We start from the raw sequence: 21,707 nt of genomic DNA on the forward strand, positions 1-21,707 counted from the left end.
TTGGGATCCTGAAATGGGCTCAAGAGCAAAGCTAAACATTTGTTGTTGAGTCCTGTAACTCCAGACCAGAGGCCATTTCATTTGGCATTATTTGTCCCAGCCGTAATGAAAATTAAATGATTGACTTGGGATGTTTTAAGAAAAAGAATATATATATATATATATATATATATTCACTGTAAATACTGAGACTTTTCCCCATACTTTTTACTATGACTGCTTCAATGTGTTACCAAACTCAAGGGGTCTTGGGCTTGGGGTACTCTATTCGAGAACCAGATGTAGTTGTCCTTCGGTAGTTTGTTTGCAGCAAGTAATGCAAACAGGGCATTCACATCGAAAGCTGTCTCTTGGGAGGCTTAGCTACTGCTTACACGGTACTTGGTTAATTACATGTTGATTTCTTCTTTGCAGTTGGCTATGCTTATCGGGTTGGGTTCTTGGGTTCAGGTCAAGCTTATCCTGTTACAGTTGCTTTGTGCAACATTTTAACGTGTAGCAAGAATCTCATTTAGGCCCGGCAGGCATGGTTCAGTGGTCCAGCGTTGACCCATGAACCAACATGTCAAGGGGAGGGCGTGGGATTGATCACTGCTCTCCCTACCTAGTTCCATCTCTGGTCAGGGCCCATGCCCGGTTTCCAGGTTCCATCCCCAGTAGGAGGAGTGCAGGAGGCAGCCAATTGATGTTTCTCATGGATGTTTCTCTCCCTATCCCTCTCCCTTCTTCTCTCTAAAGATCAATAAAAATATATTCTTTAAAAAATAAAGGCTTAAAAATATTGCATTTAGGAAGAACTCCCCGGACTTGGAGACCCAGACCTATCTAATAAATGGGAACTCTTGGAAATCAGTATCTGATCATCTTCCCCTTCATTATTAATGCAAAGATGCTAAAAATAATTTATCATTAAGCAGGAAATTTTTTAAAAAGCAAAAAGAATCTCAATGATAAAGATACAAAAGATGAAAGGTAACCCACAAGGTATTCAATCTTGAGCCAGATGTCTCAATGACAAAAACAGAGTAATTTTAATGCAGATGCATGCCTTGGAGCAACTTTGCTACAGCAAAGATCTAGTGCATGTCACCTTATCCAACTGTGTTCTTCTAGACCAGAGGTTCTCAACCTGTGGGTCGCGACCCCGTTGGGGGTCGAACGTCCCTTTCACAGAGGTCGCCTAAGACCATCGGAAAACACATATATAATTACATATTGTTTTTGTGATTAATCACTATGCTTTAATTTTGTTCAATTTGTAACAATGAAAATACATCCTGCATATCAAATATTTACATTACGATTCATAACAGCAGCAAAATTACAGTTATGAAGTAGCAACGAAAATAATTTTATGGTTGGGGGTCACCACAACATGAGGAACTGTATTAAAGGGTCGCGGCATTAGGAAGGTTGAGAACCACTGTTCTAGATAAACATTTAAATTAATACCAGCATAAAATATGGTTGTGTATTTTGTGACTATAAATATCAGTCAGTTGTTCAGTGCTTACATATCCTAAAATATGACTGCTTTATTCCAAATAAGAATAATGAAGAATTGTATAAAGAGTTGAGCAAGTCTCTTTTGAGTTAATACAGTCACTAAAAGTTCCCCAGAGCCGAAAATCAAATCCCCGTAGAACATATCACTGGAGTCTTTTTCTTGATATATTATGGTCTTGCCAACTACATGAAAATATACTCTATAAAAATTTAAATTTGGCCCTGGCCAGGTAGCTCAGTTGGTTAGAGCATCGTCCCAATACACCAAGGTTGTAGGTTTGATCTCTATTCAGGGCACATACAAGAAGCAACCTATGAATGCATAAATAAGTGGAACAACAAACACACACACACCCCCACCCCCCACTTCCTCTCTCACTCTGTCTCAAAATAATAAATGTAAAAAGTTTAAAATTTCAAATGTACATAAATCAAGTGTGGATCTCCTCTCCTTTAATTTTGCAGGGCAAGGTATCATCCCAAATGACACAACCTTAAAATATTGAGAGTTCTAGAGAACTTATGCTCATACTAGAGCTTTCTAGCTAATCTTTGTGTCTCATGGGCCTCAGAAATCAGAGCATCACTTTAGACAGGTACTGTTCCCCCTCACTTTTCAAACACATCGGTTCATTTTTACTACACGTGGGGCTATAATAAATGTGGCACATCAAACCAGGTCTCAATCTACATTTCCACTTGTGAAATAACTGCCTTTCAGTTAAGACAGATTTCCAGGGGCCATATCATATACCAAAGGAAAACGCAGAACATTAGGGATTTTAAAAATATGCATCCATTGCCCCGGCTGGTGTGGCTCGGTGCTCTGGTTGGGTGTCAACCTGTGCACTGAAAGGCTGCCAGTTCATTTCCCCATAGGGAGCTCCGTGCACGAGGCAGCTGATTGATGTTCTGCTCTCACATGGGTATTTCTCTCCCTCTTCCTTCATCTCTTTAAAAATCAACGAAAATATTTTTAAAATATGTATTTAACCATTTAATTGTTTTGGAGGTTTACAGAAAGTGGGAAATTATATAGTTAAACCAGTCATTCTCAATTATGGGTAATTTTGTCCTCTAAAAGATGTTTGGCAATGTGGAGACATTTTTTGGTTGTTACAATTGGTTGGCAGGTGCTACTACTGGCATCTAGTGGGTAAAGGCCAGAGATACTGCTAAACATTGCACAGCACTGCTCTAACAATTGACCACAGATTGGGTAGCTTATAAATAATAAATTTCTCACAGTTCTGGAGGCTGGAAGTCTGCGATGATGGTGCCAGCATGGTTAGGTTGAAGTGAGAGCCCTCTGGGGGTTGCAGACTGACTTCTCATTGTATCCTCACAGGGCAGAGAGGGCAAGAGAGCTTTCTGCAATGCCTATTACAAGGACACTAAGTGGAAAGAAATACTGTGAAAAAGGTAATATTGGAAAGAAAGTACACATAATGGGGTTGCTGGTGCCTTGACAAGAATGGTTTGAGTAAGTAATAGGAATAAAGCATGACTGGAGTAATGCAAGAAGGAATAGTGGGTGTAAAGGGAGGGGGATGAAATGAGTGTAGATAACTGTTTTCAAGAAATTTTTGTCAAAGAAGGAGCAAAAATAAAATGGGAGGGTTTTAAATGTGAGATTAAAAATGGGAAGTGTGTATGCCAGTGGGAACAAGCCAAAGGAGCAAAATTGACTCATGAGGATAAATGTAATAGTGGGAAAGGTAGAGATGGTTCATGTTACAATGTTTTCAACTATAGGCTGTGTCCCTTTGCTGGGTCATGAAATCAATTTGGTGGGTCAGTTTCTCAATTAGTATTTTAAATTCTTGCTACACATTAGAAATTTGCAAGAGAGAAAAATGTGTACACAAACACAAAAGCCTGTTTAAACATTTTATAGATGAATTTCAAACAGAAACTGTAACTTCACTTCTTACATTTTAAACTAGTTGAAAATAAAAGGGAGTAAAAAAAAAAGCATCTGGCACCTAAATTCAGAGGATTCCGTATATCTCACCAGGATAAAGTTTGATTTGAATAAACTGTTCTTAATTTTAGAATAACGAATACTGCTAAAATTCTTGAAAGAACTATTTGTAAGAAAGAGAGAATAGACTGGAATATCTATTGGAATATCTATGTCAAGCTCCATAATTTAAAATTATTTAAAACAAATTAAAAACATCTATAAAAGGTCAGAACATTCAGTATTTTAAGCTAAAACTAACTTTAGAAAATTGTATCATGGTTATAAAAACAATTATAGCAAGCTACACATTTTTAATTACAGAAAACAGTAAAAATATAATAAATTTAACAAAATATGTCTTGCAGTTGCTTTGGGGGGAAAGGTGGGAACAAATATTTTTATTTTATTTACATATATTTTTAAAAGATTTTCCATTTGACATTGTAAATAATTCTGTTTCTCTTGTCATTTAATGTAATACCTGGACTCACACAAAGGAGATGGAATACATAAAATTAAAAAGATGATGGTAAAGTAAGGCACATCACACCTAAATTACACACTGAATTATTGCAAAGGGCATCTCACACATATAAGGCATATTAGTTTTAGAAAAAGAGCAATGCCCACCTCCAGGTACACACAAATGCACACACACAAACTCCACGTTATTAAAGGAGGAAACAAAAAGGATCATAGTAATTAGCCTTTCACTTTCCTATGTTAGTTTTTAAGCTCTTTTTCAGTCATAATGAAAATCTACTAGAGAACAGGATTTTCTTCAAATGTGTATGGTTCAAACACGATTAGTTTTTGTATTCAATACTCTATTTTGTGCTACTGTTCTTTTATTAATATGTGTATATATTTATATTCCTTAAAATTAAAATTTTGAAAATTGTAAAATGCTGTTTTCTACTTATTATGCCACAGTTCAATGTTTACATATTATTCTGGAAGACTAACTGACAAAATACAGGTTTAGAAACAAAATCTGATATTATCGAATGTATGTATACTGGAATTTTAGCAAAATGTTTTACTATATTTACCCCATATACTATTTTATTATATTCTGAACTTTTATACTGATATAGTGAAGAATTTTATTTACTGGAAAAGAGTCCCAAATTTCTGTTCTGTGGTTTGACAAAAATTTTAAATACCACTTTTAGTTTGATTTTGATAAATTTGTATCATGTGAAGAGACCATGTGATAGCGAAAATAAAGTATATAATATATAAGTGTATCTTTCCCATCACAGTTGTTCTAATTGACAATAAATTATAAATGGTAATCATTATTTTACCAAGACACTGCTATTATAAGAATAGACCTGAATATATTTACCTCAATGATAGACAGCAAATTGGTAATTAATTTTACATTTAGAAGAAAAAAGTTAAGTGTAACATTTGAGTTGATAATCCTTTGTGAATGTGTTAAAGATATAGGTTATCAGCACAAGTATGAAAACTAAAAACACTTTAAAATAAGTACTGTAAGAATATTTATATACAAATATGGCTCATTAAAAGATTAAAACATAATGTGATTAATACATTATATTAATTCACAGTATAAACACACATAGAGGAGTAATTTAAGTCAGGAATAAAAATACAGATATATCAGCACTATTAATACATATTTTTTTCTGTCATATGCATGAAAATATACACATAGATATAGCTCTTTTAAACCATTTTTTACATAAATATTCACTGATTTAAATAAAAGTTGAAAGAGGTAGAATTTGTGTCAATTTTCATGATTTTCAGGAACAAGTACTTCAAATATATTATTACTGTTCTGTCTGTAACAAGTCCATACAGCCAACTCATTGAAAGTCAACATTCTGAAAAAGAGGGGAAGGGAAAGGTGGGTTAAAATAAAAATGTTAAACCAAGCTCAAAACATCATGAAAAACTTAGATTCAGTAATGTTTTAATTGAAATTATATTCTCTAATACAACCCTTGCCTATTTAGTGGTTAGGTAGTACTGTTTTCTACTTCAAAAAGATTCCCTTCAAATTACCAAAATACAGCAAAATACATGAAGACTAAAAGAATGACACATAGTGAAGAGACTGGAATAATATAGCATGTTAACTGGGAAAAATCACTCAAAACATAAGATATATCTAGGTTTAATAAAATACAAGTGTATACAAGTACTGAAAATTATGTTGTCCGAGTTTTAAAATGTTATGGATAGTCAAATATTTTTCTTTTTAAAAAAAATATATTTTATTGATTTTTTACAGAGAGGAAGGGAGAGAGATAGAGAGTTAGAAACATCGATGAGAGAGAAACATCGATCAGCTGCCTCCTGCACATCCCCCACCGGGGATGTGCCCGCAACCCCGGTACATGCCCTTGACCGGAATCGAACCTGGGACCTTTCAGTCCGCAGGCTGACGCTCTATCCACTGAGCCAAACCGGTTTCGGCCATACGTACCTTTCTAAAAATTATCAGTTGATGTGTTCAGGAGAATGTAAAGGAGATTTCAGAGTGGAACTAAGGGGTGGTGTGGGAAGACCATGCCGACGCATCTCCTGGATTGCTCGTTCTCTGTCAAGTAGATCAAACAAGAGATAATACCAAAAAGGGCTACACAAATACAAGGCGCTGCTATTGTTGTTAATGAAATAATTACTACTCAATTAATTTCTATTTACTAAATTTAAATCCCATGTCCTTATATGATTTTTAAACAGATAAAAGATTTCAATTAAAGGAATTGTATTATAAGAGACTGTTCAAAGGCCCTCTGAGCACAGATTTCCAAAGTTGGATGGTTCTTCCCTCTGCTCCTTCCTTTCCCACCTCTTCTTGCACATAAATCTAGCCCTCTGCCTCTTCCTGCCTCAAAACTCCCAAATGTCATAGAGTAAAGTAATCCATTCTCTATTATGCTTTCCTTCCCTGTGTCTGCCTGCCCCACAAAGCATGGGGACTGCCCTACCATCTCCTTGTGAGCAATCCAGGCTCTGGCCTAGCCTTTTTATGCCTTGAGTTCTTCAGTATCCATGATTTCTACATACTTGGGTGTTTCACAAACGCTTTTTCACTATTATTCCCCAAAAGAAACTGTTTTAGATGTTTTCTCCACACTCCATGAAATTTTAATATACAGGTACATTGTTTACTTACTGTAGCCCTTTAGAGGGCCATAAATTATGGTAATACCTAGGGGGTTTTTGTCACTCCCTCTTCCCCCAAGAACCAATTTTGTCCCACAGGAGGCAATATTGCCCCTTTAAGAATGCATAATCTAGTTGGATGTTAAGAAGGAAAGACATGGCCATGTGGGTCAAAGTTTCTTCGGAAAATGGGGTAGGGAAAAAGGAGAGAAATTAAGGGGGTCTATAACCTTACGCAATCGAGAGTTTGACTTAGGACCTGTGAATTGAAAGAATTTAAGTTATCATTAAGAAATGGAAATAATATATATATATATATATACAGTTCAGCATATTAAGAAACTAGGTCTTCTAAATTACGAGATTAAAAATTGCTTTCACAACACTGACACAATCTCAGGCTTCATATCTTACTAAGATAATAAATATTGAATTCCTAGCAAATTCTGTCTATATGTCAAACAGCACATCAATAAACATTTTAATGTCAATGGATAAGAATAAGAGAGCTAAAAAATTGGCCTAATAAGCAATTTTTCCACTGTTTGAGAATATCATCTCAGAAATGTTATCTATGATATTAATATAGTAGGAAAGACTAATTGAAGACACTTGACAACTGATTTAAAAATCAAATACTGATTTTAACTTTAAAGCAGGTCTTATTCCTGTTTGTAACACTTGGGGATTAAAATTTTTAACATAATGAAGCAAATGAACTGAAATACAAGTGAATATGAAAATTACTAAGCCGTAGAGTGTATATTACAGAGGTTGGGGAGCACAGGCTTTAAAATTAGACCAGACTTGCCTGAATTTCATTACTGACTCTGCTATTTACTCCTGTATGACCCCCGTTTCCTAAAATATAGGCATAATAATAGGTTGTTAGGATTATCAAATATATACATAGTATCTGGTACATATTTGTTAAAGTCCTTATAATCAGCATCATCACTTATTTGATGACTGGTATTTAGTTTCCAATTGGATCATATCGTTTTGGACTCTTGTGGAATCCTTACTAGCTTGTTTATTCCCTAGCTATAGCCTCTGAAATAATGACCTAATTTTGCTACGGAAAACATTCACACAATATCTGCTACTTTATTTACTGTAGTGATATTATCTTCCACAACACTTGTTGCCTTTTCAGGAAGAATTACTGAAGAAATTTATTTTGAGCATTAATGCTAAAAAAGTTTGCTATTTGTAAGCCACATTAAATACTTTTTGAAATAGGACAGGACATAAATAAAAACACTATCTAATGCTAAAAGTTTTTCTTACCGTTCATATCTTTCAGTTGATATCTGCCTTTTCATGGCATCATGATCTGTTTGTAATTGTGCCACTTTAGCCCGAAGCATGGTGTTCTCCCGGCTTTGGCTAGTTCTTAAAAACAAATTTTAAAATTCAAAGAAATGAATAACAAATGTTCTGTGTTGTAGAGTGTAGTGTCATAGATTTTTTTTGTGATTAATAAATACAAATGAGATGATACTTAAGAATGAAAAAAAGGGAAGATTAAGACTTTCAACAATAATTCTCAAAACTTCTGGAGCTTCTATCACAAAGTTTCCTTTTTCATGCATCTTATTTAATAAACACTTAGCATGTGCAAGGCACTGCAGCAGGACTGCAGATACAAATTTGAGTAATGACAGGATTGTAATGTCTAGTTGTAAAGTATCTTCACTGGCTTCCTTGACTCTTTCTTGCCTCAGAAAGAGAAATGTTTCTAATTCTTTTTAAAAGTTACTCATTCCACTTGTATGTACCATCTACTCTGGGTTTCCGCTCATCTTCCCACAAATATACCTAACCCTCTCCAGGCTAAAAAGACACCATCATCAACCTCCTCAAAGGTAAGCAATACACGAGGGTCAAACTGCCCAGGTTTCTTGAAGTATTTCTCCTAATCCACAGTATGAAAAGCTGCTGACACTCCCATCCTGAAATACTCTCTCCTTTGCTGACTCCTCTCTTCCTTGCTCAAATTTAGTAATTTTTACAAAGTTCACTCATTCACTTCCATTGAAACCATCTCTGGTGAAGATATACAAATCTACATCTCCAAACACAGTATCTCTTCTGAACTAAGTCCCTAAACTTCCAAAAGCAGCAGCTACATAAATAAAGTATCTTGGTTTTTAAACTGCTCTTCACACCCTTCCCCCGTCTCCCACTGAAAATTAAAAACATTTTTTTTGTTCCTCCAATGTTTTTAATCATTTGTTTTATGCTACAAATCTACAATTTACTCATATTAAAATTATTTTTAAGAAGCTATTTTCCTTACATAGATTGATTTAGGACACTTACAATTTGCTTTCTGAAAGAGTTAACTTCTCTTTAAGTAACTGAATTTCTGTTTCCTTCTCTTGGGAAGTTAAATGAGAATGGAATTCTTTATCTCTATTCGTAGCCAACAATGATTCAAGATTTTTAATCGTATGTCTCTCACTTGACAGTTGTGTTTTTAACAGGTCTGATTCTGATTTTACATTTTCTAATTCCATCACAACCTACAGGAAAAACAAAGGAAGATTACTTCGGCACTTTTTTTTTTTTTTTTAACATTTCAAGAAAAACAATCTTAAATATAATGTTACATGACTTGTTGGCACATTTTAGACTTACTCAGAAAAATTATCTGCAGAGCTACTAGTATATCCATACACATCAGTTCCTTCATTTTGGGTATCAGTTAAAAATCCTGAACCACTCTTTTAAGTATAAAAAAATCTTATTTTCAAAATAATATTTGCTATTTTCAGTAAGGGCTTATTTGGCTATGAGATCTACTCCAACCTTCAAATAGTTTTCTAGTACTACCTTATCAGGAGAGGGTCATTATCATAAACTCCTAAAATATGGCCACCCTATCAGCAAGGAGACTCTTCTGATCTATTAAATCTGTGTCCTCTGACTACATGATTAAGCCAGTATTTGAGATTCTCAGTACCAGTAAACAAAGATACTAAATGAGTGAAAATTGAAAACACCAATGTTTGAAAACACACATTTAAAGTAATGCTTCAGTTTGGGAATGGGAAGTTCCAGCTAACTAGACTTTTAAAGATTTAAACGCCTTGAGATTTAAAAAAAAAAAAAAAATTTGTATTGATTTCAGAGATGGAGAGATAGAAATATCAATGATGAGAGAGAATCATGGATCGGCTGCCTCCTGCACGTCCCCTACTGGGTACCAAGCCTGCAACCCGGGCATGTGCCCTGACCTCCTGATTCATAGGTCAACACTCAACCACTGAGCCACGCTGGCCGGGCTGCATTGAGATTTTTATCAGGAAAAATATTCTACTTAGGAAGCAGTGAAGTGCTCACCACTTCATTTAAGTCTTATCTTTAAACAAATAAAAAATGAATTGGGATATGCTCCTATTCTATAATGAGACTAATATCCACTAAACACCCATCTACTCTACACCAGCTCCTAATTTCATCACCACTTCTGCCAGAGAAATCCTGGCAGAGAATCTAGTAGTCAAAGTTAGTTCTCAAACTCCTGCCGTCAAAAGTAACTACTCCGAAGAGAAAAAATATATGAGGTAGTGAATGATAAACTAAAACAACTAGAGTAGGGCTCAGTAAAACAATGTATTACATCAATATCTTATAAGTTCTTACCCTCTCATATTCAAGGTTTTTAGCATTCAATTGTTGGGTCATAATATCTTTGCCTGAGTCAAGCTTAATACAGAGTTCTCTAAGAGATGACAAATCGTTGAATACTGTTGCTTTCTCATCTTCTTGATGTCTCAGCTCTTCTTCTAATCTAGATATGGCTTTTGTCATTGATGAGATCTGAGATTCATAGGCATGATGTGCATTTATGTGCTGAAAATAAAAAACAGGTAAAAAGTAACCCAATAATTTTAAAGGCTTGAATTTGTGCAGCTACAACCTCACTTCATAAAAATGTAAGTGCCAATATTTGCATATTTTCAGATACTCTCAAGAAGTTGCCTGCTATATTTAAAGATGGCCTATTTAATGCTTAACACATGAATTGCATATAATTATTAATCATGATAAATAAGTACTTCATGTATATATTTAGAAGATAAAAAGATGGAGAGAAACGAAGATGGCGGCATAGGTAAACACCGGAAATTGCTGCCTCGCACAACAACTTCAAAAATACAACTAAAAGACAAAACGGACATCATCCAGAACCACAGGAAGGCTGGCTGAGTGGAAATTCTACAACTAGAAGGAAAGAGAAAAGCACACGGAGACTCAGAGGAGGTGCGGTGCGCAAGTAAAGTGCAGAGGTACGGAGGCGCACGCGGAAAGGGCTGGCAGCTGAGGACTCGGCACACGTGGAAAGCGCTGGGAACTGAGGACACGGTTGTCTTTTTCAATCGGGAGGGAGTCTCAAGCTCCTGACTGCTCTGAACTCCAGTTCCAGGTGAGTCTCTGGGGACCCAGACTCATACAGAAGAAACTGGACTGTCTGGCATCGGTTGGAACTCGAGGGCGGCTTTCTCTCAGAGGTACTTGCAGCAATTACCAGGAACTGAGAAGCGGGGCCTCTTAGGGTAGGACTGAAAAGCAGCCATAGCTGCTTGCTCCACTCTGTTGATCCCAGAGACCCCGCCCCACCCAAGCTGTGCGCAGAGGCTTTTGCATATGAAAGGCCTGGCCCTTTGCAATCTGAAAATTTCTAACAAACTGCAGCTGGGTCAGAGAAACCCAGAACTTCCAAAAGAAGGCCCAAGGCCCCACAGCAGCTTGCACTGCTTCACAGCTGGGCTCCTGCTGGGTAGCCTCAGGCAGAGGCTAAATTAGCACCTCCTTAGAGATCCAAGAGCCAGTGTACCCAGTGGTCAGAGTGGGACCATCCAGATTACAACTCCTCAGATCCATAAGGGACACACTCAGGGGGCAGACTCAGTGAGCACCAAAGCCCCACTGAAGCAAGTCTTGCCCCAGAAGGGTGTCTCCAGCACAGAAGTTCTCCCACTGCAGGCACAGCTGATTCTCACAGCCAATTGGCCTTGAGGTCAATTCCTCCCAGTGATAGAACAATCAAGGCTTAACTACAACAAGACTGTGCACAAAGCCCACAAAGGGGTGCACCAAGAGTGTCCACCTCAGGTAATTGGGGAGGCTGAACCACTGGGCCCTATAGGACACCTAGCACAGAAAGCCACTCTATCAACACAGGGAAGCATAAAAAATGCGGAGACAAAGAAACAGGTCACAAATGACAGAAATGGAGGAAAGCAAACTACTGGATATAGAGTTCAAAACCACGGTTATAAGGTTTTTCAAGAATTTCCTAGAAACCGCCGATAAATTTAGTAAGACCCTCAATAAGTCTAGTGAGACCGCTGATAAATTTAGTGAGACCCTCAAGAAATGTAGTGAGACCCTCGAGGTTATGAAAAAGGACCAACTAGAAATTAAGCATACACTGACTGAAATAAAGAATATTATACAGAGTTCCAACAGCAGACTAGAAGATCGCAAGAATCAAATCAAAGATTTGAAATACTAAGAAGCGAAAAACACCCAACCAGAAAAACAAAAAGAAAAAATAATCCAAAAATATGAAGATAGTGTAAGGAGCCTCTGGGACAACTTCAAACATACCAACATCCAAATTATGGTGGTGCCAGAAGAAGAGAGAGAGCAAGATATTGAAAAACTATTTGAAGAAATAATGACAGAAAATTCCCCTACCTGGTGAAAGAAATAGACTTACAAGTCCAGGAAGCACAGAGAACCCCAAACAAAAGGAATCCAAAGAGGACCACACCAAGACACATCATAATTAAAATGCCAAGGGCAAAAGACAAAGAGAGAATCTTAAAAGCAGCAAGAGAAAAACAGTCAGTTACCTACAAGGGAGTACCCATACGACTGTCAGCTGATTTCTCAACAGAAACTATGCAGGCCAGAAGGGAGTGGCAAGAAATATTCAAAGTGATGAATACTAAGAACCTACAACCAAAATTACTTTACCCAGCAAAGCTATCATTCAGAATTGAAGGTCAGATAAAGAGCTTCACAGATAAGAAAAAGCTAAAGGAGTTCATCACCACCAAACCAGTATTATATGAAATGCTGAAAGGTATCCTTTAAGAAGAAGAAGAAGAAAAAGGTAAAGATACAAATTATGAACAACAAATACACATTTATCAACAAGTGAATCTAAAAATCAAGTGAATAAATAATCTGATGAACAGAATAAACTGGTGAATATAACAGAATCAGGGGCATAGAAAGGGAGTGGACTATTTGGGGGAGGGAAAGGAGTGTGGGGGGTGCGGGAAGAGACTGGACAAAAATCGTACACCTATGGATGAGGACATTGGGGGTAGGGGGGTAAGGGCAGAGGGTGGGGTGGGAACCGGGTGGAGGGGAGCTATGGGGGGAAAAAGAGGAACAACTGTAATAATCTGAACAATAAAGATTTAATTAAAAAAAAGATGAAAATTATTGTTCTAAGGTGTTGTGAATATGAGAGTTCTTTGAACTACAGTAAATTTTCCTCTATAAATGGTTTGTTATAATAATGCCTTTTCAAGAAAAGTAACATATATACAGGGTGAGGCAAAGTTTACAGTTGTTCGTATGGAAAATAATACAATAATTAATAAATAACAGTACAAGAATGAACTCTGTGTTTTGTGTACTCACAACTGTAAACCCACTTTTGCCACAACCTGTACTTATCACTCGTCAATTGTCTTTAAATTCTGAATTTCAAAATGGAGTTTGCTTTAAAACCAAATACCTGAAGTCATATTTAAATTTAATTTAATAATACACTACTTTATAAGACAATATTAACTGAAATAATGAGCAAAGTTTGAAATACTGATAAGATACTTGTCTTAGAAAAATCCATAATTTAAATTTCTCACAATTTAGATTATGAGTAATAAATAAAAAGTGACTTAAACTCTACTTCTAGAATTTAGAAACAAGCCCCCCTTGAAAATTAATTCAAACAGGCTCTTCTGAAATGAGTCAACATAAAAAATAGAATGCTGTGTGTAAAGATTTAATAAATGTCAACAGTTTCAGAAAAGTAAACATTTGGATTTTCTAAATATTAATGAATTAATAAAATCAGTTTCCCCCAAACAAATGAAATATTAATATATAAATCAATTACACATCCATACTAATAAAAGGGTAATATGCTAATTATATTGGATGTCTTCCGAACATCCTTCCTGACAAAGCCAGGGGCATGGCTGACCTGCAAACAGCCGGTGGCCCCTCGCCCAGGCCAGCCCCGCTCCCCAGCATGGACCCCCACCCCAATTGGAAGCATGGCCGACCTACAAACCACCCCAGGCCTCTTGCCCAGGCTGGCCCCGCCCCCAGGGTTCCCGTCCCACAGCAGGGATCCCCACCCTGATCTGGGGCACCCTTCAGGGAAGGAGAGCCGGTCCCTGCCCGTGCACCTGGCCTCTATCCTATATAATAAAAAGTTAATATGCAAATTGACCCTAACAGCAGAATGACCAAAATGACCGCTAGACCAGTCACTATGAGGCACACTGACCATCTCTTGGTCCCTTTCCCTGGCCGGCAGGCTCCAATCACCTGATGGCCACCCATTGCAAGGGCGGGGCTGGCAAGATGGTGGGAACAGCCCACCTCTTGGTTCCTTCCCCTGGCCATCAGGCACCGATCACCCGATGGCAAGCGGGGAACTGGGGCAGGTGGTGGTGGGGGGTGGGGGTGGGGCTGCTGCAGGCAGCTGGGGAAGATAGCCCTGATCACAGGCCAGGCCTAGGGACCGGACCCGTGCACAAATTTTGTGTCCAGGCCTCTAGTACCATATAACTTGAAAAATTATAAAGAACTAAAGAACAGTTTTCCTGAGAACTCTTTTGAAGGTTGAAAAGCATGCTTTTAGTTATTATACTCAATAGAAAGTTTATAGAGGTAGTGTATTAGTTTCCTAGGTCTGCTATAACAAATTACTGGAAATTACTGGGTGTCTTAAAACCATGGAAATTTATTCCCTCACAATTCTGGAGGTTACAAGCCTGAAATTTATATGTGAACAGAGTTGGCTTTTTCTGGAGGTTCTAAGAGAGAATTTGTTCTATGCCTCTCTCCCATCTTCTGGTGGCTACTGGCAATCCTTGGAGTTCCTTGCCTTGTAGACAAATCCCTCCAATCTCAGTCTCCATCTTCACCTGCCACTCTCCCTTGTGTCTTCTGTATCCATATTTCTCTTATCTTATAAGGGAGCAATTTTCAACTTTTTTCATCTAATGCCACACATAAAGTAATTACTAAAATTCTGCAGCACATACAAAATATGTTTTTTTGCTGATCTAACAAAAAATAGGTATAATTTTGATTCATTCACATGGGATGGCTATTGTGTTGGCTGTCATTTTTTTATTTGACAATCTAAGGGAAAAGCGGTCCGTGCCCCTGACTAAATAGGTACTGCATGTTTTAAAAATTCTTGCAGCACACTGGTTGAAAATCACTGTTATAAGGACACAAGTCATTGGGTTATGACCTGCCTGGTCTAGTATAACCTCATTTTAACCTGATTATAGAACTGCAAAGATACTATTTTCATAAAAGGTCATATTCACAGGTACTAGGTATTAGAACCTAAATATATATTTGGGGGGGGGGGGCTATAATCCTACCCACTATAGATAATACTTTCTCCTAAAAAATGAAGACTACAACACTATACCCAAAAACCCTAATAGCCATCTATTCTAAATAAATCTAACTAGGTCTCTATATTTTAACTGAATTCAAGATTTACTTAAGAAAATTTTATTAGACTGTCTTTATGATAAGAGCTTATTTAAACCTGCATACAAAAGAATAAATATGGACCCTTATGTTATATCATATACAACAGTCAATTCAAAGTGGATCAAAGACCTTAACATGAGAGCTAAAACTTACAAACGTTGTTGAAGAACATAGGGGAAAAGCTTCATTATATTGGACTCGGCAATTATTTCTTAAATATGATACCAAAAGTTATGTAATAAGAGTATTAGAAATAATTGGACTTCATAAAAGTTAAAACTTTTAGGCATCAAAGGATAAAACTGAGTGAAAAAGCAAGCCATGTATGAAAGAAAACTTACAAAACACCTATCTAATACGGGATTAACATCCAGATTATACAAACAATTCCTACAACTCAATAACAAAACAACCTGATTGAAAAATGATGCTCTTTAGTCAGTTTGGCTAAGTGAATAGAGTGTTGGCCTGCGGACCAAAAAGTCCCGGGTTCCATTCCTGTCAAGGGCATGTACCTTGGTTGCAGGGTCCTCGCGGCAGGGCCGTGATCAGAGCGAGTGCAGGACAACCAATCCATGTGTTTCTCTCACATCGACATTTCTGTCTCTCCCTCTCTCTTTCACTCTCTCTTAAAATCAATGGAAAAATATCCTCGAGTGAGGATTAAAAAAAAAAATGGGCAAAGGATTAGAATAGACATTTCTCCAAAGAACATACACAAATGGTCAATAAACACATGAAAAGATGCTCGACATCACTAATCATTAAGAAATTGTGGCCGAAACCAGCTTGGCTCAGTGGATAGAGCGTCGGCCTGTGGACTGAAAGGTCCCAGGTTCGATTCCGGTCAAGGGCATGTACCTGGGTTGCGGGCACATCCCCAGTGGGAGATGTGCAAGAGGCAGCTGAACGATGTTTCTCTCCCATCGATGTTTCTAACTATCTATCTCTCTCCCTTCCTCTCTGTAAAAAATCAATAAAATATATTTTAAAAAGAAAAAAGAAAAGAAATTGTGATTCAAATTCAAAATATGATACCACTTCACACCTATTGGATGGTTATTATTAAAAAACCCCAGAAATAACAAGTGTTGGCAAAGATGTAGAGAAATTGAAATCCTTACATTGTTGGTGGGAATGTAAAATGCTATAGGCCAGGGGTGGGCAACCCCTGGCACGTGTGCCAAACATGGCACGCCAGTAACTTTTGCTGGCACGCGAAACCCTCTCTTATAATCTTCCATTTACAATTTTTGTGAACAATTGAATGACTTAAATGTTAAATCACAAGGAACTGGCAAGACACTTGATGTTATGTTTGGTTACATAAAGGCTTTTGAAAAGAAACTGGAAGTCTTTAAGAGGGATGTGGACGGTGAGAGATTTAGATATTTCCCAAACCTCAAGAGGCACATCAAAGACCTCCCAAAAGATGATAGAACAGACTGTCAAAGCCTTCAAAAGCTTTTTTTAAACATCATCCAGTCAACTATTGAGCAGTTCTTCTCAAGATTTGCGAAATTCAGAGAACTGGAAGAGACAGCAAAATTCATGAGGTTTCCAGACAGCATGAAAATGGAGGAACTAAACTTACAAATATTTTCATGGATAGACATGGCTGACTTTGAAATGCAGGTATTAGAGACAGGAGTACCAGAGAGAAGTGTCGAAAACGAAGTATTGAGGACTTGGAATGCCATTCCAGAAAATTTTTTCTGCTTAAAAAACTTTGCAACAGCGTTACTCTCCATGTTTTCATCCACATATGCTTGTGAATCTTTGTTCTCAGTGATGAATTTTGTTAAGTCTCGTAATAGGAGCAGCCTGACGGATGAAAGCAGTAGCTCGTGCATATCTCTGAAGGTCACGAAATATAAACCTGATGTAAAATCTCTGTCATCAGTGATGCAGCAGCAAAAGTCCCACTGATAATATCAAACGGAGTCATAAAGTTTTCTGTTAGACTATCAATGTAGATATATACATTAAAAAATAAATGTATTTTTAATCATCATACACTGTGTTTTTGTCGCTCAAATGAATTTTATTATTTCTTCAAGGTTCTTCACATACATACACATACATATAAGAGATATCAAGTAGGTGTAACATGTTCTCAAAAAATTAGGGTTGGCACGCAGAAGAATTTTGAGTCAGAGATTTTGCTGGTTTGGCACGCACTCACAAAAAGGTTGCCCACCCCTGCTATAGAAAACGGCATGGCAGTTCCTCAAGAAGTTAAACATAAAATTACCACATAATTCAGCAATTCCACTTCTGGGTATATCCTTAAGAACTGAAATCAAGGACTCAATTAGATAGTGTACACCCATGTTCAAAGCAGCATTACTCTCAATGGAAACAACCAAATGTCCACTGACAAATGAATGGATAAACAAAATGTGGTTTATACATACAATGAAATATTATTCAGCCTTAAAAAGAAATGAAATTCTGACACATGCTATATAACACGGATAACATTAAGGCTGAATAAAATAAGCCAGTCACAAAACGACAAATATTGTATGATTCTACTTATAGGAGGTACATAGGGTAGTCACATTCATAGAGAAGTAGAATGGTGGTTGCCAGAAGTTGGGGTGTGGAGAATGCAGAGTTAGTGTTTAGTGGATGGAGTTTCAGTTGGGGAAGATGAGAAAGTTCTGCAGATAGATGGAAGTAATAGTTGCACAGTAATGTGAATGTAGTAACTGCCACAAAACTGTACATTTAAAAATAGATAAAATGGTAAATTTGATGGTAGGTATATTTTACCTACAATTAAAAAAAAGTAATGGGGCTCCTAAGCAAATTATCAGAATTAATGACAAAAGATTACCATTGAACTTGATTGCTTAACTATCACTTCAAATAAAGTACCTTTGAATGCTTTCTGTTCTACTAAGCAAAGACTTCACAAGACAAACAAATATATATATTACCTCCTGAATTTCTTTTTCTAATAGCTCCACTCTTTCACGAAGGTGCCTCCTCTCTGTGTCAATAGAAAGAAGTTCCAGTCGAACTGAGCTGCTTTTTCCCTCAGCTTGGTGGGCTTTGACTTCCCAGTCTTCAGCACGGTTATGAAGCATTTGAAATCTATCTAACAAATCTTGATTTTCTTTTTCCTAGTTTGAGAACAATTAAATCGTTACTAAGTTACTTAATGGAATATTCATGTCAGAAACATATACACATATTGGGATTTTTGTTTTAATTTAGGAAACAGAAGCTACCTCTGCAGATACTATCCTATCTAATAAAAGAGAAACATGGTAATTAGCCATACAGCCGCTACCCTTCCCATTGGCTAATCTGGGCGATATGCAAATTAACTGCCAGCCAAGATGGCGGCCAGCAGCCAAGCACTGAAGCAAACAGGGAGGCTTGCTTGCTCCAGTGACGGCAGACTCCAACGTTCCCCGCCTGACTTGCCGGCCTCTCAGCTGCAACTCTAAGCAACTATGTTGCAAATATAGAAGCTAAACAAAACCCCAGAAACCTGTTTTATTCAGCCAGGCTTCAGCCAGCCGGACTGCAACATTGTATCAAATACAGAAGGTAAACAAAGGCCAGAAACCCTGCTTTCAGCAGCCGAGGCCTCAGAGCTAAAGCTGGCCCAGAATAAAAAAAGAAAAGAAAAAAAGGAGCGGTTGGGAGCTTCAGTCACACGCCAGCCTGAAAACGGCCCTCAGCACCTCAGCCAGACTGGCCAGGTACCCCAGTGGGGACCCCCACCCTGATCGAGGACACCCTTCAGGGCAAACCAGCCAGCCCCCACCCGTGCACAAGGCCTCTATTCTACATAGTAAAAGGGTAATATGCCTCCCGGCACCGGGATCAGCGTGACAAACCCCCTGATCACCCTGTGGCTGATCGCCCTGTGGCTCTGTGTGTGACAGGGGTCGGGGCCACAACCTCCCCATCCGCCCTGCTCTGCTCGTGACAGGGGAAGGTGCCCCAACCCCCTGATCAGCCCTGCTCTGAGCCTGATAGGGGGGAGCTCCCCAACACCCTGATCGCCCTGTGGCTCTGTGTGTGACAGGGTGCAGTGCCCTAACCCCGATTGGCCCTGCCCTGTGTGTGACAGGGTGCAGCACCCCAACCCCCTGATCGGCCCTGCTCTGTGGGTGATAGAGGGCGGCGCCCCAACGCCGCCCCCCCCACGGGCCCTGCTCTGTGTGAGACGGGGTAGAGCCATAACCTTCCTGTCGGCCCTGCCCTGAGTGTGACTGTGGTGGCGCCCCAACCCCCTGATCGGCCCTCCTCTGGGTGATAGAGGGCGGCGCCCCAACCCCCTGATCCGCCCTGCTCTGTGTGTGACAGGGGGCGGTGCCCCAACTCCCCTATTGGCCCTACTCTGTGAGTGACAGCGGGGAGCTCCTCAACCCCCTGATGGGCCCTGCTCTGTGCGTGACAGGGGGGAGCTCCTCAACCCCCTGATGGGCCCTGCTCTGTGCATGACAGGGGGCAGTGCCCCAACCCCCTGATCCTCCCTGCTCTGTGTGTGACAAGGGGCGGTGCCCCAACTCCCCTATCGGCCCTACTCTGTGAGTGACGGGGGGAGCTCCTCAACCCCCTGAATGGCCCCGCTCTGTGTATGACAGGGTGGAGCTCCTCAACCCCCTGATCGGCCCTGCTCTGTGTGTGACAGGGTACGGAGCCCCAACCCCCCTGTTGGGCCCTGCTCTGTGCATGACAGGGGGCAACGCCCCAACCCCCTGATCTGCCCTGCTCTGTGCGTGACAGGGGGTGGCGCCGCAACTTCCCTATCGACCCTGCCTTGAGTGTGACAGGGGGCGGTGCCCCAACCCCCCAATCGGCCCTACCCTTAGCGTGACTAGGGGTGGCATCGCAACCTCCCGATCCGCCCTGCTCTGTGCATGATAGGGGGCAGTGCCCCAATATTCCAATCGGCCCTGCTCTGAACCCGACCAGGGGCTGCACCTAGGGATTGGGCCTGCCCTGTGCCACCCGGGAGCAGGCCTAAGCCAGCAGGTCATTATCTCCTGAGGGGTCCCAGACTGCGAGGGGGTACAGGATGGGCTGAGGGACCCCCTCTCTCCCCCGAGTGCACAAATTTTTGTGCACCGGGCCTCTAGTCTATAATAAAAGCAAAATATGCTAATTAGACCGGGCAGCCAAACAACCTTCTGAACATCCTTCTGGATGACCTTTTGGATGAAGTTGCCGTGGCGGGGGCGAGCCAGAGGTGGTTAGGGGCAATCAGGCAAACAGTTAGGGACAATCAGGCAAGCAGGCAGAGGGGTTAGGGGTGATCAGGCAGAGGTTGTTAGGGGTGATCATGCAGGCAGATTGAGTGGTTAGGGGCGATCAGGCATGCATGCAGGCAGGTAGGTGAGTGCTTAGGAGCCAGCAGTCCCGTATTGCAAGAGGGATGTCCAACTGCCAGTTTAGGGCAAAGTTACTGTGTTTTACAGATGCATGATACATTTTAATTATTCTTACTTCTAGTTGGATTAATTTATTTATAGCAGGGGTGGAGAATATCCAGCCCATGGGCCATTTATGGCCGGCCAAATAATTAGAGCCGGCAGTCGGACATCCCCCAATGGGTCCCAGATTGTGAGAGGGTGCAGGCCGGGCTGAAGGACCCCCACCCCCCGTGCATGAATTTTGTACACCAAGCCTCTAGTACTAAATAAGATCTGTAGGGAAATATAAAGAGACAGTAGGCAAGACTTCTAATCTCATATGTTAATAATCTAATAGAAGAGGCAGAATAAAGAAACATAAAAAAATCAGTCTTAAATCAAACCTAGATAGTGCCTTTTTACCTTAGCAGCCATTAAGCTCTCCCATCGTGACACCTCCGTTATGTAATTATGAACTCTACTCTTCATTTCTTCTTTTTCTTGCACCGCTGCTTCCAATTCCAGTGAGATTTCCTATAAATTAGAAAATTGAAGGCAAATCTAAAGTGAACATAACATCTAATGAGTTCTATTTCTATTCAAATGGCTACTTTTGAATTTGGGGAATAAGAGAGTAGGAAAAAAGAAAAACTGTTCCTTAGTATTGCTTGCACTTATTTTTCCTGACCTTAACTTTTTTTGTTGTTGTTAATCCTCACCTGAGGCTATTTTTTTCCCACTGATTTTTAGAAAGAGTGGAAGATAGAGGTAAGAAGAGGGAGAGAAACATTGATGTGAGACTTCCAATCTCATCCTATATAATGAAGAGGTAATATGCAAATTAACCCCCACACCCTCACAAGATGGCTGCCTACGACCAGGCTGGCAGGGGGGTAGTGAGGGGACGACCAAACGACTGAACAAGC

General features: G+C 39.4%; 1 protein-coding gene across 5 annotated transcripts in view; it reads right to left on the bottom strand.

Moving 5' to 3' along the window:
- Positions 1-3,745: 3,745 nt before the first annotated feature.
- CEP135 (centrosomal protein 135) overlaps positions 3,746-21,707 on the bottom strand; it is a 72,637-nt gene continuing 54,675 nt past the window's right edge. For 4 of the 5 annotated variants that reach the window (XM_023758301.1, XM_023758302.1, XM_023758299.1 and 1 more), the window contains 7 exons: positions 21,205-21,315; positions 18,349-18,534; positions 10,274-10,483; positions 8,948-9,150; positions 7,913-8,017; positions 5,937-6,050; positions 3,746-5,331 (listed from right to left, as the gene is read on the bottom strand). In XM_023758301.1, coding sequence (XP_023614069.1) covers positions 5,951-6,050; positions 7,913-8,017; positions 8,948-9,150; positions 10,274-10,483; positions 18,349-18,534; positions 21,205-21,315 — 915 coding nt within the window. In that variant the 3' untranslated portion in view covers positions 3,746-5,331; positions 5,937-5,950. Of the gene's footprint in view, positions 5,332-5,936; positions 6,051-7,261; positions 7,484-7,912; positions 8,018-8,947; positions 9,151-10,273; positions 10,484-18,348; positions 18,535-21,204; positions 21,316-21,707 lie in introns of those variants that run through there. The other variant, XM_023758300.1, reaches the window with a different exon arrangement.

Source organism: Myotis lucifugus, unplaced genomic scaffold, assembly GCF_000147115.1.
Source record: "Myotis lucifugus unplaced genomic scaffold, Myoluc2.0 scaffold_127, whole genome shotgun sequence".
NCBI classification, from domain to species: Eukaryota; Metazoa; Chordata; class Mammalia; order Chiroptera; family Vespertilionidae; genus Myotis; species Myotis lucifugus.